This window comes from Stylophora pistillata, chromosome 3 (genome assembly GCF_964205215.1).
Source record: "Stylophora pistillata chromosome 3, jaStyPist1.2, whole genome shotgun sequence".
Taxonomy (NCBI): domain Eukaryota; kingdom Metazoa; phylum Cnidaria; class Anthozoa; order Scleractinia; family Pocilloporidae; genus Stylophora; species Stylophora pistillata.
Window position 1 is genome coordinate 33,196,112 of NC_142521.1, and position 16,703 is coordinate 33,212,814.

A 16,703-nucleotide genomic window follows, 5' to 3' on the forward strand; every position below is an offset into this window, starting at 1 on the left:
GGAGCTGGTTTCTCCGGTGACAAACCGCTCGAGGGACTGGAATCTACTTCGTCACAAAGGCGGAAAAGGACGTCAAGGCTGATTTGAGCGTCCTGATAAAGGAAAGTTTCATTGACATTCACCCGCGATTTATATCATTGAGGATTGCGAATACAGGTAAAATTCCTTGTCGAAAAAGAGGTTAAGATATTTTTCGCGGCTGCGTCTTCAAAACCAGAAGATAATGGTCAACGATTTCGGGCAAATTTTTGCAAAAACTCCTCGGGAGAAGAAAACGCTCTTATCCTTAGCTACATATATATGAGCCTGAGGTTGTCCTAACTTACAGTGGTCACCGATATTCAGCTGATTACTGGTACTTGTAAAGTCATTACTGTAGCTTAACGAGCTAAAATGGTACAGAAGATGGTTTGAACTCGAGAGTATTGATTTAAACCCTTTACACTACGACATCAGTAGGCATATTCTCCATACTGTTCTCATAACATTTCTTGAGCTGCAAACAAGGAGAATTTATTTAACAATCAAGAGCTTCTTTATTTGGTGATCATTTCCGTTATTCTCCAGACCTTAATGTTTGATTCAGCGTGATAATGTAAGGAGAAATTAGATGTTAGTCACATTTAGGGGGTCAAGGGTTAACTGTTTAGATCTTGTCATCCAGGTGAGAGGACTTTAGTCCTACAAATAAGTTCTTTTGCCTTGTGGGAGCCCCTCGTCTTAGCCTCTTAACCCTTTATTTATTTATTTATTTCCTTTAATCATCTTTTCCCATTTAGCGGAGTTAAAATGTGAAAATGGACGATGTTACACACTCGTGTGAACACGAAGAACAAAACGAGGCGGAGGATTTAGATACCGCGATCTCCCTCGTAGCTGATTTTAACAATTATGACTGTTTTCTTCAGCCTTTCAATTCCCCTGAGGACATTGAAGGGGATGAACTGGAAATCAAGAGAGTAGATGAACTAGGCGAAGATGGCCCCCGTTACCAGGTAAAGTCATTATTTCTATAATCCTTCCTAATTACAGTGGTTACCAGCAGATTTTTGTCACTACCTTTTCGGGTTTTACTCATAATTCATAAAGCAATACATGGACTCTCCCTTCCCCATGGCCATCTATGCGATCTAGTAATTACTGCGGCGAAATGGTCTGACAACCGAACAAGGTAATGGTGGCGCAAAATGTTTATCATAATTTTGATAGGAAACAAATTGAAATTTTATACCGCTGACGTTTAAGTAATTTTTGCAGGGATTTATGGATGAGGAGAGCAGAAAAACTGGTAATGACTACAGAGAAAATTCCATGCCCAGGTTGGAAATGGATTTTAAAGAGTCAAACTACCATCGCAATCTTGGTAAGTTACAGAGATTGGTCGAAGACAAATTTCAAGAACTTCAAGAAATTACTTCAGCGAAGGAAGAACTAGAGCGTGGCGTTCAGACTGCCTTACAAAAACTCTGGGTTAAGGAAGCTGAGTTGCACAACCAAAGACAGACTTCCTTAGAGCGGGAGAGATGCTTGATTGATGATTTGAGGCAGGAATCGGAACATTCTGAGGAACTTGAAAGTCTGGTTCAGTCTTTGAAAACCCAGAAAGAAGAGTTACAAGAACAGCTTGTAAATCTAAATCAGCAGCTATGCAGGGTGAAGAGAGAGACGGAGAGGGAAAACCAGAAGCTCCACCACAAATCATTAGAACTTCAGAATACTCGGAAATCTCGAAAAAAAACGAGTGCAAGTCACATAGGTCAAATCACGGGTGTCTTGTCAAATTGCAATGAACCTAAGGAAAGGGCTACTGCTCTTAATCTGTCACCTTACTCTATAGTGGGAGAAAGCTCAGATATAAGCAGTTCTGAGGAACGAAACGACAGTGGAGAAAGCTTGGAGGATGACACTAGCGCGGAGGTGACGATGATCGATTTACAGCAACAAAACCACGATCTAAGAATGGCTTTGGAAAGCTTTACAGCACACATCGCAGATCTGTGGCAAAAAGTAAATGCTGGTTGTGACCTTAAGAATGGATTCGATGAGGAAGAAGAGACCATGGTACTTCTGAACAACATTGCACAGTCTTTTTATCAACAAAATGCAAAGATAGTTGATTTACAAGAGCAAAATGCCCGACAACTTAGCCATTTACAAGAAGTAGAGGAAGCTCACTGCTTTACCCAGGGTAAGATACATCGTCTTTGGGTCAAATTCTGTGTCCAGGAGAAGGGAGAAAATCAAACAACACGGACACAAGGAATTACCTCAAGTACCAAGGCAACGGACGTTATATTGAACAAAATCGAGGACGTCCTCTCCAGTAACAGGTGTACTACACAAGAAAATGAAGAGCTTTCTCGAGTTAAAGCCTCTCTGGAAAAGAAAATAGTCGATCTGAGAGCGCTCCTTGAAAAAGTTAGAGAGGACCATGGAGAAATTTCAGAAGAACTCGAAAAGAAAAACGCAAAGATCGAAGAGACTAAGTTCTCGTTGAGCAAGGCTATCGAGGACAAGGACATAGAACTAGAAATTCTGAAAGAGCAACTTCAAGAAACTGAAAAGAAAAAAGAGCAGCTCAAAGCTGAGAGAGAAGGTTGTGAGAGCAGAGGTAAATGCACGGACGAGGTTTTAAAAAAACTTTTGAGAAGTAAGGAACGAGCACTTGAGGATTACCAAAGGAAAAGTGAAAAGGAACTGGCCACACTTTGGGATGAAGTAAAAGACCTTCAGGAAAGTTTGCATAAAGCAAAACAAGACAAGAGCGACCTCCAAGAATACTGTGATCTACTGAAGGAAGACATCAAAAGGTCAGAAATTTATATTAATTCTCTCGAAGAAGGCGAAAAATCACTGAAAGGGTTACTTGAGCAAGGGAAGAAAAAGGAAGAGAAGCTGTATCTCACTGCACGAGAACTTTACGACGAAATAAAAACAAGGAAGCAAGAAGCTCAGTCGCATGAGTCAGCCATAGCAGTTTTGCAAGAGAAAATCAAAAGCTTGGAATTAAAGCTCGAAACAGTAATGCAAGAACGCCAAATTGATAAGAAAAACCTAAAAAATGCGAAGGAGACCGAGCAATATTTGCAGTCGTCCCTGCAGCAAGCCTTGGGAGAAGTTATTCAGATGAAAACCTCATGTAAGAACGAGGAAAATATAGAGGAGGCTAGGCAAGAAACAACTGTTCACACAGCAGATGAGCATCGAGCATCACTTGACGATAGTTTCAAAGAACTGGAGAGACTTGTTGAATATACTCTTGAGAGAAATGCTAGAGACTTACAAGAGTATGCTGCACGAATCGAAGCACTTTGTGAAGAAAACAGTATTCTCAAAGGAGAAGTGGACGCCTACAAAGAAAGGTCAAGTACCTTGATAAAAAATAACCGTAGGTTGAAAACATTGTCGCGTGCTCTTAAAGATGATCTTGTCGAAGAGATGAGGGATAAAAAGGAACTTGAAATTTCAGTGATTACGTCAAACGAGAAATCTGAGTTCGCATCAAAGGAAGGCAGAGGCTTTGATGAACAATCCACCATATCCCAACTGCCAATGATCGGTGAAGACAGTGCAAGTTGCGCAGCGTCTAGATCAGCCTCTCCAAGCTCCTCTGATTTGCAAAGTGTTGTAAGAAGGCAGAAAGGCAAAGGGCTGGCGAGAAGAAGGATAATACCTAAAGCCATAAGCAAACGTTTAAGCTCGTACTCTCTAAATCTAAAAGCAAACAAAAATGGAGACATGGAAGAAGGCCGAGAAACGGTAGGTAAAGAAAACGAGGCAGTGGGTGATACATCTGCAATGGCTGAATGTGAACAACGATTACGAAGTATTTTAATGGCAGTCCAACGTGATAAGGATGAACTCCAGCAAGAAGTAGCGTCTCTGAGTGACGAGCTGCAAAGGGAAAGATCTCAATTGCAGACTCATGGAAACATCACAAATCAACTGCGCGAAGAAACAACGAGAAATGTTCGTGAGAGCGTGGAAATGAAGAAGGCCTTAGAGGCAATTCATAACAAGACCAGAAGTGCTTACACGATGATAAATAAGGACATTCAGTCCTTACTTGAGATTTCCAAAAAGAAGGATAAGGAGCTGCGAAAATTTGAGTCGTCGTCTGGAAAAGCAGAGAAGGAAAACGCCGATTTGATGCTAACAGTGGCGACGCTCAGAGAACAGTTACAAGATGACGCTACACTGAAAGAAATAATCACTGAAGAAGCCAGGCAATTAAGGGAATCTCTGCAGAAAGTTATCGAGTCTAAGGAAAAAAGTTTATTACAACCTGAACCCCTTTTACTGATCAACAACCTTAACACGGATATAGTTTTGCCTCAGATGGGAAAACACGAAGTGCGGACAATTTTGAAAGACGTCCTTACAGACCTTGAACATTGTAGTTCTGAAGAGGTTATTAGGCTAAATCAGAAGTCAGCTGAACTAGTGGAAGAGCTCAGTAGCGTTCGAAAAGATAACGAATATCTGAAGGGCTTGATCGATCGTGATGTCCATGAAGAGCTTCACAGGGCAGGAGAAAGGATTACGTACTTGAATGGTCAACTGAAGATTTTCCAAGAAAGACAGAACACCCTGAGAGAGGCCGCTCTTATGGACAGGGTAAAAGCTAATGGAGATGCTGAAAAATTCTTTGAACGTTATGCTGAGCTAAAGGTTACTTTGAAGGGGAAAGAAGAAACTCTAGAGCAGTATAAAGAGTCAGAAGATGTCTTGATGACTGAGAACAGCCGGCTTCAGGAAGAAATAGATTTATTGAAGCTACGATTTGGCGTGGACGGGTTATCACCAACTACAAAGAAAGCTGAAGTTAAGCGGGAATTGGAAGGATGGAAACGAAAATGCCAACGAATGCAAGAACACTTTGAAAGAGAAAGCCAACACTTACAAGAAGAGAACAGCTGGTTGCATAAGCAACTTAGTGAGGAGAGTACATTATGCGAGGAGCTTCAACGTTGTAAGAGCGGTCTAGAAGAGTCTCTCAAAGGAGCTGAGGAGAAGATTAAACAACTGCATGAGAAGCTAGAAGATAGACAAGAAGGTCTTGCTTGCTTGGAAGAAATGCGCGTGGTTCTCGAGACAAAAATTTCTTGTCTTCAAAAAGTTAATGATGACTTACAGACTGAGCTGAGCAAGGAAAGATCCGAGGCTGATAAGAACATCATGAAGATAAGAAACGAATTCGCTGCCACAGCAAAAGACTTGAAACGACACCAGCAGGAAGGAAACAACCTGGTCACAAAAGTATTCCTGCTAGAAAATACAAAAGAGAAACTAGAACAGGAGCTCCAAGAAAAAGAACGAAAGATGATGGTCAATTCGGAGTCCTTCACCGAAGAACGGAGTCGACTGACCGAAAGGGTCCGCGACTTGAGGATTTCTCTTGAGGAGGAAGTTAGGCGAAGACTTGACCTTGAAGAAAAAATGCAACAGATTGTTAAGATCTCTGTCATGGAAGGGCAAAAGGATCGACTGAAGACAAATAAGGAGCAGGAGGTTAGTCATAAAATAATATACTTTAAAAATAACAAATATTATTAAAAACTGGATCATTGGATAATGCAATTCAAGACTTTATATTGGCTTAGCCATTATGGTATATGAGCCATTATTCCACTTGCGCTGGTTGGATATGAGATGATTATGGCCAACTCGGCGCTACGCGCCTCGTTGGCTATCTATCATCTCATATCCAACGCGCGCTTGTGGAATAATTCAGTGTTAAATATAACATAATAATATAACATAATAACTTTACAAATTTACCAAGCCTCCGCTAAAATGTACTTTGGGAATCAGAGGCTTCTAGTGAGGGACGAGCGTCTTTGCCTTGAGATTAGTTTTAGGCATTCTGTTTTCAAACTCTGGTTTTAAGCGAACATCTACTAAGTACAATATTTTGATCATGATACAATTCAACTACGAACCCCAACAAATTAAAACTAAATGCGGACAATACTGACACGCTATAATCCTGCGCAGTGAGCATTTGACTGATATTTGTCTTAAGAGTATGGTCTTTCCTGTTTTTTTTCCCCTTCAGTTCTTGCCGTATCCGTGTTAGTGTTATTTATAGCATCCGCTTCCTTCCTAGCGAAATCTAGCCGGAACTCCCACACGGGAATACAACAATAATCCTGGCAAATCATCAATGGAGGCAAAGGTTCCCGTTTTACCAGTGACATTCATCACTGAGGCCAGTGAAACGACAGAGGATGATCCAAGCAATTACATTTAGCCAAAATTTCTAACCGCAAACACTTGTATTTGAGTAAATTACTTTTTATTTTCATTTTCACTATTGTTAAGCAACAGTTGTCGCGGATTAAATCCATTTTACCGTTTTACAAAGAGATGCAGAGGATGCGACGTATTTCTTTTAACACACGTTTACAAATTGTCCTTGTAATTAAAATGATATACGCTTAGGTGCAAACCTTTTCTTGGGAAGAAAATGTAGTCAGGTGTGAACAACAAACCTTGCAGTAATTACAATACAGCAGTGTAACTTCAGTCACTTGAAGTTTGCATTTCAATAAATAAAACTTTTGCTACTGATCAGACCTGGTGATGTCCCACAAAACCAGTCGGCAAATACACTTCAACATGTTCTCTGCATTTCAGTTTTGTTTCCAATGTTAACGTCTGATTTACCGCTTCCTCTTCCCCCCCAATCCGTCACGTTTATTATACTGATTTGTCGAGCATGTGGTAAGTCCTGGCACATCGTTTCCCTACTGTTTCGAACCAGCTTGTCGCACCAACTGAATCCTTGTTTTCAAGAAAAAAATAACTATTTTTTCCTTCCATGATACCTTCCACTCACCGTAGACTCCTGTTAGTTAGACTTGACTGAGCTACAAACTGAGCCGTTCATCAGATTTGTCTCTCCGTTGCCATGCAACCTCTGAGACGCTGGTCTTTTGGTGGGAATCCCCGAACACTCGTCGTGAACGCTGAAACAATCCACAAGCTCGAGACAGTCGCAATGAAATTCACTTCAGACGACTTCGACGAAACTCCGTTTCGGCCTACGAGTTATTCTAACAAGGTTGGTTAGACAGTAAAGCGATCGGGTCAAAAGAAGGGAAAAAAGAAATCGGACGCTGCTTTGGCTTCAAATGTAGGTAGAGGTTTCACTTGCGGTTCTGGTCGATTGGAGACATCAACGAAGCCGACTGAAGAGACGACCTCCACTTTTTGCTCGAGGCTGGAGCTACCAGGTTGACAGTTTATTCCGCTGCACTGCAGAAGAAAATTGCAAGATGACATAAAGGTTTGATGCTCTGAAAGCCTTGATGTAAAATTTCAATTGAGTGCCGAAAGTAATCTGGGATTGCTTCGATTTGTCTTCCTTCGTGATTAGTCCTCAAAACTCGCGTCATTTTCTCAACGAATCAGATTTCAGTAAACTAAAAGTAATGGCGACTTGATACCTTACGTTTGCCCACGCTTCAGGCAGTTTAAATGTATAAACTGCAATCTACCTTCTAAAACCTAATGGTACATAATTTTTTCAGCTAACCATCTTTCTCGGTCATTTACTCGGTTATTCCATCAATTCCTCAATAAATTAATTTGTACTTACAGATTTGAAAACAATTAGAGGACAGCGATCTTACCTGATACTGTATATCTTTCGGTTCGTCATACTTATACATAACTCCCACGACCTGAAAACAAAACCAAGACAAAGTTGCAATCTATACTATCTTTCCCCGGCCGTGAGTTTCTCCACAGTAAATCCCCATTCTGGTGTTGACGTTACACCTACCGAGTTTATTTGTCTTTGTCGCATCAAAACGGAGCAAGAATGCCCAAGTACCGGAGGCAAATATTAAAGGTCTGATGAGACATCACATTGTACCAGTTTTGCGACGCTTTCGAGAAGAACACATCCTTAATATCGCATGAATCGGTTTTAGCTCAGAATACAAAGGAGCCTTTGGGCGGTCGTATCATCACCACAAATGGGTACTTTGGGTGTAACATCGTGGAACAAACTGTTTTAAATAACCTGTAGCCTATGATGCATAGTGAAAAATAGATAACAGTATCTTGCAAATATAGCGTCTCCCGTTGGTTGTATTCGCAAGCTCGAAAAAGATGGTCGGCAAATATATACAAAACATTTCTTACCCGCGGTTGAGGCTTGGCTAGGAAACCAAAATTTGCAAACAAAACCTCGATGTGAAGTCCCAATCTCATGTTCCGACACTCACTGTCTCCTTGTACAGGCTGAAGGTGGAAAGTTAGCAAAGGGAATAAATCATCTCAAACAGAATCAATGACAACAACACCAGTGACGGTAAATAACGTTGTTCACTCTACCTCGTCCGAGGGCCTGGTGTTAAGAATCTCGACCCAGTCTCCCACACTGTTCACGTCTGAGTTTCCGAAAGAGGCCACATGAGTGGGTTGGTCTCCTAACAATGTGTTGTACGCCGTTTCTTGAAGCAACTTGCACTGCAACTGTGATCCCTGAGGGATGCTGGAAATAAAACGATATAAAGTACGTCATTAAGATCCATCGACACTAATGCTACCTTCTGCAAAAATTTCCTCCCAAACTTACCTTTCCTCCGTCACAGAATCATGTCAAATACCTATGATAATTATACGAGCTGTACCCGCTAATGTTCACGCCTGCAGTCGAAAACCTCAGTCACATATCAACTTGAACCTCGTTGATAAATTTGACAAAAATATTCTTCGTTGAAAACTGATTCAATATGGAATTTTGGTGCAGAAGTATAAGACACATGTGCGACGACCGGCAGCACAATGTAACTACTTCTGGCGAGTTTTGACATCAAGAAATCACTTGAGAATCACTAGCTGAAGCATTTTATATTTAAATTAAACCCTGCAGAAGAAAAAGATCCATATCTACAGCGCCTAGGAAAAGCACAAAGCACTTTTTTCAGTTCAACGTGTCACAAAGTTACCTGTGATTGTGCTCCACACATCAACAAAATTAATACACAGTAATAATTTTACTTTCCCACAAACCTCTGATTTTTTAAACGAGTTCACTGAAGATGAATTTCTTAATATTATTACAAATCAGAAAACTTTTGGAAATTCCGCGGAAAGATTCGGTTGTCAAGTCCTCTTCCGAAATCCCAAACATCCCCAGTACCTGGGATACAGATTTCGCGCCTCTGATTCAAGAAGTGATATGTATACCGGCCATAATCGGTAGATGGCACAGAGATTCTGAGCCTACAACTAGAACAGAAAAAGAAGGATGTAAATCTTTATAGCAAACAGAAGGCATCATAAAATGACCTGATAGTGCAGCCAGTACGCATGTCCACTCCAAATGTTACTGAGGTACGATCAGTGCAGTTACTGCAGCAAGTTCCACCCGCTGAAGGACTGATGATCGTCAGCCAAGTGTTACGATCGCTGTTCAGAGCGATCGCCTCTCTACCACATGTCAAGGAAAATCCACGACATATATGCCCACTTAAACACGAAAAGATCAAAAGCAGTTTTTCTGCGTCACCAGAGGCAAAACATTACGTAGCGATATCAATCACCAGACACAAAAAACTTGAGCCATTGTTGACTTTCGTCTATATCGCAGATGCTTTAAATCGAAACCAAACGCCCACAACCAGTTGGAAAGAATTGAGGATCGCTAAATTTCGACTGCTATTAACTTTTAGTCTTTTAGTCGCCAGAATACTCGCAGTACCGTCAATACCACAATCAACATAGACATCTTTTATAACACAATCGTGGGGGGTAGGGGGTAGGGGGTAGGGGGTAGGGGGGTAGGGGGTGGGTGGGTGGGGGGCATCGAACGCACACGACCATGACACCTGAAATCGTTTGAACCTAAATTGGGTCAAGCGTCTCAGAGACAAGCATTTTTGCAGCTATGTGTTGTGTATACTTTCGACAACATGAGATTATACCGGGGTACATTGATAAAGCATTCAAACCACAACATATTAGCAAGAGGGCCGTAGTTTCGACCTAACTGGGAGAACTCCGTGACCCTTGAATTGTCCATTGACAAGATGTGTTGTATTTGGTCCCCCTGCTAAAGAGAGATCATAGAAAGAGAAAAAAAAGGATACTTGTCACCATTAAATTTTGTGGTCAGATTTCCTGCAACGAGAGGCTCTCCAAGAATGTAGCCTGGATTGCCTGATCTTCTGAAGGTGTTGTCGTCACTTCCAGCCTACGAAATTTACATGAAATAACGGTATGTTCAGTCAAAATTTAATTTATTGAAATCATATTAAAAGAAAAGACATGTACGCCTAAGAATCAAATTCCAACAAAATTTACGCAATTTCAAATCTCGATTGGAGTAAACTAGAGAGAAATAATTTTGCCGTGTATTCTGTAGTTTTGACAACCTAGGCAGAGGTTATCATCACAGAGTAACTGGGCTGACACCATCAGTGAACTTGCTGACACCTTTGGTCAATGGTTGTCAGCGAGTTAATGACGACTTTCGCTCAGGTTGTCAAAACGTGACAGTCACTACTACTAACAACGGTCTTTCTCAAGACCACTCTCACCTAAACGATTAGATTACAGTATTAAATGTTATCCAAGGTTCAAACTATTAACTGAAGCAAATAATAAAGTATACAAAAAAAAAAAAAAATCTGGTAAAGTTTGCCTTCCCTGAAAGATGAATGCTCACCCTACCTTTAGAAACCTGACTGAAACTTTCTGCCTCAGGGCCACCCCATCTTTTGCTGTGATGCTTCCCAATACAAACTCAGCCATCACTGATACAATGTCAGTAGAGTCATTGGAATAAGATAAGGTGTATGACACCTAAAAATAACAAGTAATAATAATAGTAATAAACTATATAAAAGAATAAATATGCCTAATATGGATTGGATCCACAATTTACGTATATTACCGTTATTTCATTCTCAAAAATTAAAATAAAACAAAAGCAAAAGTGTTGAGAATCAAACTCTGGTAGGCAGTTCTCCATTGTGCTTAATAATAATCCTTAGAGTACCCAAAACCTCACCAACCAAACAAGCTATATTTTTCCTGTAAATACTGATTTTTGTAATGACTGCCAAGTAATGCAAAAGTTTTCTTTAAACTGTGGATAGTTGAGTCAGTAATTGTTTTTACACATAAAATAATCGGTTGAATCACCGACCTGAAAAGAGGTTGTTGTCCCCCAAACAAGTGGACTAGTATTCAGTCAAAGAAGAAGTTTTGAACCTCTATTTAACTGACAAACAAAAGAGTAATTTACAAAGTGCTTGATAAGGAAAGTGGTTGCCTAAGAAAGTGTCTGTAAGGAGAAAGTTTGGTTTACTCAAAAATTGTCACCCTTGGAGTAGTGACAGCAACTTACAGAACCACATAAATACAGAGTTTGTGTAGGAGTTCGAATACAGTGTTGTGACAGTGTTTGTAACTGATATGCACAATGAGTGATCCAGCTCAAGTGCTTATTACAATTATAGAGATTCTACTATCATTTTGTTAATTTTGCTCACCTCTAAGGTAACATCATTACATGTCTTGTTTTGTGCATCTAAGGTGGGATGTGGTGGTTCAGTGAAGGAGCACTGGATTGGTATACCAAGGCTTGTTTTACATAAAATAGGCTGCTTGACTTCTACTGCTACAGAGTTTCTGACAGAGCTAGTTGAGTTACTGGTTGAGTTGGAGATGGTACTATTTGAAGGGACTATGGCAGGATTCTGTAAGCACAAACATTTTATTAGCCAGTCAACGCAGTTCAAAATAAGGCATTGCAGTATGACAGGTTATGATTGCTAGTTTATTTCATAAATGACTAGAATCTTATCAATTATTGATTAGTACGTGGCTATGTTTAAGGCCAACTTAGTGAACTGTATTTCACTAACCAGCCCACTGAATACAAAAGTCTGTTTGAATTAAAATCAAACAAAGCGATGTAAAAAATATCTTACCAACCATGACTTTGTTTTCTCAGTCTGTACTTTAAGTTACTGAACCATCATTTTTTTCACTTGGATTTACAGCTCAGGTATTTTGCTTTTGGGCTATAAATCCGAGCAGAAAAACTTTTTCTTTACATTACAGGTGCAGACCTGAAACTTGATTACTAGGAGGCATGTTCTCTCTTTATGGGGAAGCACAGCTTAAATTTGTAAGTCATTACTAAACTGCTGTAGTTGATGAGTGTGAAGTAAGCCCCCAGATTAACTCAGTGCAAGTGATTGGGACTGACAAATGAGAGCCAGAAGTCATATGCATTTTAGCCCTGCAGGCTAAATTTTTCATTAGGATATCAGTTACAGTTCACGCACAAGACTATTTACCTTGACAACCTCAAAGCCTGTAAAATAACTTCTTGCACTTAGTATTGGATTGGATTCACATTCTGTAGAAAGGTCTGCAATGGTTCTGGTGCATTCTGTACTAGCATCCTGACGATATCCTATAGGACAGACAAAAATCAGTGCCATAACACAACATTCATTGAAGTAGAGAAAACAAATTTGCACAAGATGAAGTGGTTTGATGGTTATAACATCCTGAAAACCTGATCAATTAAGGAATTAAGGTCATAGTTTAAGCCTTGGGTAGGGCTATCATTCTGTGTCCTAGGGCTAGAGCAAAGTTCAGTGTAACAGCAAAAGAAGTAAATGAATCCTCTTTTCCTTAATATTGGAAAGCCATCATAAAGATTTGCTTCGCTGAAATTCAAGGCAAACATGCCTGTAACATACTAGCATCTCATTCTTCCTGTGCAGGAGTAGAACCATTCCTGACTGGTTCCTAGAACAGAGGCCAGCTGAGGATAAACTCAGGTAATTAAAGATATTTTTCTTCCAATAAAAGGTCACTAAGATTGCACCATTTTTTCATTTTCTTCCATACACGTACCTGCAGCACTCCTGTCATCACATTCTTCTCCAAGCAAGGGTTTTGGCAGAGCAAGGAATCCTTTAGCACCATTGCTAAACTGAAGAATGATTGGGTCACCCACCTGTCGAAAGTATTAAGGTGCATTGCAGATGTCAGTACCACAATGATGTCTTACACTCTGTATTAAACATCATGTGTCTCAACAGACATTTCTTGTGAAAATGTATAAGAGAAGCAAATAGGGTCGTAGTAGTAGCATTATATAGTATGATAAATATTGTGAAAATAGACAACTTTTTTGAGAGACATGTTTTGGCATGCTTATACCATCTTCAATCAATGAGTAACTGAACGTGAATAATTATATAACATACAAGTAGATGAATAAAATAGTTACAGTTATGAATACAAAAGCGGGTACTAATTGCAACATGACACCAAACATCAAAGGTGTGAACTAAAATGCTAGAAAGGTGTCATAATGCTGTAATTGTTTGTTAAGTTCAGGTTTGGTCTTATTTAAATAAAACGGTTCTTTGAGTTTTAAATTAATTGAGTTGTTAGCAGAATCCAGAATACTAAAGCAAGAAAGGGAGTATTTGTTCTTACAAGAAGGAGATGTGTTGAAATGCTTAAAAATATGTGAGTTTTTATCGCTTTCCGTATGCTCCTTTATCCTAGTAGAGAAGTGGTGACTAGTTTCACCAATATAACGAGAATTACAACCCGCACAAGAAAATTGGTAAACTACCATGGATTTTAGAGCATCAGGAGTACGATCTTTAACACTGAACATGTTTTTAATTTTAAAAGAAGTGAAAACTAGTTTGATATTAAGGTCTGATTTGCAAAGGCGCTTAGTGAGTTGTCAGAGTTTAAGGTTCGCTATTTTAGAATAAGAGCCGACAAAAGGGAGTTTAAAGTAACATGTATTATTGTCATCAATGTTCCAGCTATTTTGAGAGGAGGACCCGTCAAGATACCACTTGAAAGTTCTGTTAATAATATGTGGAGGAAAAGAATTACGTTTTAAAGTGTCGGAAAGTTTATTAAGATCATTTTGAAGGCCGGAAAAAAAATCGATTGAGAAAAAAGTGGGAACTGTTTATTACATTTTACTTATTTCCATACAACATTGCTGTACGTGATTACCTTGTAGGAGGTTGATCCTGTAGAACTTGTTTGCGACTGTTCACTGTAATCATACGCAGCAGGAGCAGCTGACTGACTCTTCAAGTTGGAGAATTCCTCCCCGGTAGTAGCTGTCTGCACGTCATTATAGAAATTTCGAGATTCATCTGCAAATCAATCATTTTTAAAGAAAGGCAACATAAACTGCAACTTTTGTTCCAACATTACAAGGTACAATACTGTTACAATTCTATAAACTTTCACCTTGTACAATTTTAAAAAGTTTTAAGGTGTGTTCCAACTACAGTTATATTGTAGTCAGTGAGCAAAGTGAAAGTTATGTACAATCATGTAGTCATGAGCTAGAGAACAAATTTTCTTAACCCATACAGTCCCTAAAATCAGTATATTTTTCAAATTGCTCTTTATGCAATTCCTCGCATGCTGAAAAGAGACTTGGTTTAATAATCAAGAGCTTTTTTATTTGGTGATCATTTCCTTTATTCTCCTGACCTTAATGAGTGATTGAGAGGTGATGTTATCAGGGAGAAACTGGATGCTGGTCACCACTGTGGGTCCATGTTAAGATGGAGCCTTAGAGAAGCCCCACCTTCGTTGTCTGCTTAATGGCAGTTCATCTTAAATTCTATTCTACATTGGTTTCTTTAAAGTCATATGTAATTTAAGCAGTTTGTATGTCACACTGCATTTCTTAAAGTGTTCACTTTAATTTATCTCAGTTACTCACAGTTGTCTCTGACGATACAGAACAACCCAGTCCCAGTAGTTTCAGTTGAAAACTTGGTGTTTTGCTTAAAGATAACTTCTTCAGAAACACAAACTCTGCTATCACGGCTGCAAGGGAACACAAACTGGATGTAAGACTCGAAAACAAATCAATATTTTGTGGACAATAGAACTACAGTAAATAGATAAATATCGTTTTTCACCTAAAAAAAAAAGCAACTTAAAACTATTAAATATATTACAGTACGTCAACAACAGCAAGCATTATTTTGATCTATAACATATACACTTTGCCTGATCGCTCAATTCAGTTTCCAAGCAGATGCTTTATCAGCTTATAGAGCCTGCATTTTATCAGTGACAACTAGTTCAACGGTGTTGTAAAAGCAATAGAACACATTTTTCCGGGTTCTATAACGCGATAAAACCACTTAAGATGTTGGGAGAACACAAGGAAAGCTTGAGAATCACACACCAAAGGAAAGTGATTTATATTAAGGTTTCCTCATGTTCCCCCAACATCCCAAGTTCAGTATTTCTTAAATAAAAAATATAAAATATAAGGCATGATATGCAGTGCTTTCAATAAGATTTGAAATAGGTGGCTACCTCGGTACAACACCCGCCGGAGAGCGACTTGATTGCAACTTAGCGTGGCGACTGCGACTTGAGCGCGGTGAAATATACCCGGCGACTCGCAACAGAATAGCCGCCGGAGCTCCGGCGGGTGCCAGGTCTTATTGAAAGCACTGGATATGTCATTTTTCAGCAAGGAAAACAAAGCAAACGTACTTCACATCATTATCTTTGCATTCTGTAAATGCCTCTTCATCTGTAGTAGTGCAGTCAGTATCACAACAACAGTTCAAATCACATCCATTACCAGTTAGATCACAAGTGCAACCTTTCAAAATCAAAACAGATAAAAGTACTATTGGAGTATAGCTGCTTGGAAGTCTTGATCTAAATGCCTTGGGATCAATGTAAGAACTCTCTCACAATTCATTTTCCTCAACTTATTTTTTAATGTTATACATTCTACAGGTACTTTACAATGTCAACCAAAATGCAAGAAAGGATACACTAATTGGTGGTAAAAAGGGGAGTTCAGATTTCCAAAGGCAAAATGTTGCTGGGCTAGAACAATATCTCAATAGCAGGATTTTCGTCAAAGAATGAGAAATCACCACAAATCACTACAATACTAAAAGCCTCAATAAACTCCCTCGTACGGTTCGTATATGTACGTCTGAAGAAATAATATTGTTTGCAAGGGCGAAATATTGATCGGCAAGAACAATATCTCAACGGCAAGTTTTGCACTACAATAACGTCACGTTCAATGAACGTCAGAAGAAATTGTCGTGTGGGATGAAAGGTTTTCCAAAAACAGTGCATGAAGGTTGAATTGTAAGAAAAGCTTCCGACAAAAAAATCAGAGGACATACTCAAATGAAGTCAAAATAACATAATCGAAAAGTTTAGCTAGTATATGTCGATTGACTAGCAGTCCGGATCCAGGAGAGGTAAAATACAGAGAATGCAGTAGAAAAGTGATTGATTGGGAATTTCTTACGTCACAGTAGTGATAGGACGTTGCATGAGTCTTTTCACGTTCACACATGGACATTACTCATGGTTCACCAACAATATTTTAATAGTACGAAACCATGATGCAACTGATATCAACATATTGCAGTTCAAACTACATAGATCGTGTCGAAATTCACGTAACGTAGAGGAATAACAATCGATATCGTAAAAAACTAGTTACCTGAAGTAGATGATGGGGAAAACACAGTTCTGTTGCTTTGACTTCCAATCAACGCTGGTAATGTGAATAGAAACGTAAAAAGTGTTATACAAAACAAATCTGCCGCCATTTTGCATAGAAACACGCATCCCATAGAGCTTTGAAAGCTGAAAAATACACAATGAGTGGAGACTGG

General features: G+C 39.4%; 2 protein-coding genes across 2 annotated transcripts; one reads left to right on the forward strand and one right to left on the reverse strand.

Moving 5' to 3' along the window:
- Nucleotides 1-65: 65 nt before the first annotated feature.
- LOC111331615 (uncharacterized) lies at nt 66-6,576 on the forward strand. The gene is made up of 4 exons (XM_022936764.2): nt 66-156; nt 780-995; nt 1,258-5,511; nt 6,110-6,576. The coding sequence occupies exons 2-4, from the start codon at nt 798-800 to the stop codon at nt 6,251-6,253; spliced, it is 4,596 nt and encodes a 1,531-aa protein (XP_022792499.2). The 5' UTR covers nt 66-156; nt 780-797; the 3' UTR covers nt 6,254-6,576.
- Nucleotides 6,277-16,685, reverse strand: LOC111331618 (tectonic-3). Its single transcript, XM_022936768.2, has 14 exons — nt 16,529-16,685; nt 15,547-15,658; nt 14,756-14,862; nt 14,029-14,174; nt 12,895-12,997; nt 12,327-12,445; nt 11,514-11,720; nt 10,690-10,821; nt 10,107-10,210; nt 9,307-9,447; nt 8,347-8,506; nt 8,155-8,253; nt 7,638-7,688; nt 6,277-7,260 (listed from the first exon to the last, which is right to left on the reverse strand). Exons 1-14 carry the CDS (start codon nt 16,659-16,661, stop codon nt 7,093-7,095), a joined length of 1,782 nt encoding a protein of 593 aa, XP_022792503.2. The 5' UTR covers nt 16,662-16,685; the 3' UTR covers nt 6,277-7,092.
- Nucleotides 16,686-16,703: the final 18 nt, after the last annotated feature.

What these genes read in the sequence shown, in the direction of transcription:
- LOC111331615 (XM_022936764.2), top strand. Translation starts at nt 798, where the DNA reads ATGGACGATGTTACACACTCGTGTGAACACGAAGAACAAAACGAGGCG. An exon ending in AAGATGGCCCCCGTTACCAG is followed by an intron (nt 996 to 1,257) that starts GTAAAGTCATTA and finishes TAATTTTTGCAG; the next exon opens with GGATTTATGGATGAGGAGAG. An exon ending in AGACAAATAAGGAGCAGGAG is followed by an intron (nt 5,512 to 6,109) that starts GTTAGTCATAAA and finishes CTTCCTTCCTAG; the next exon opens with CGAAATCTAGCCGGAACTCC.
- LOC111331618 (XM_022936768.2), bottom strand. Translation starts at nt 16,661, where the DNA reads ATGGGATGCGTGTTTCTATGCAAAATGGCGGCAGATTTGTTTTGTATA. An exon ending in TGCAAAGATAATGATGTGAA is followed by an intron (nt 14,863 to 15,546) that starts GTACGTTTGCTT and finishes GTTCCCTTGCAG; the next exon opens with CCGTGATAGCAGAGTTTGTG. An exon ending in ACACCAGGCCCTCGGACGAG is followed by an intron (nt 8,254 to 8,346) that starts GTAGAGTGAACA and finishes TTCCACCTTCAG; the next exon opens with CCTGTACAAGGAGACAGTGA.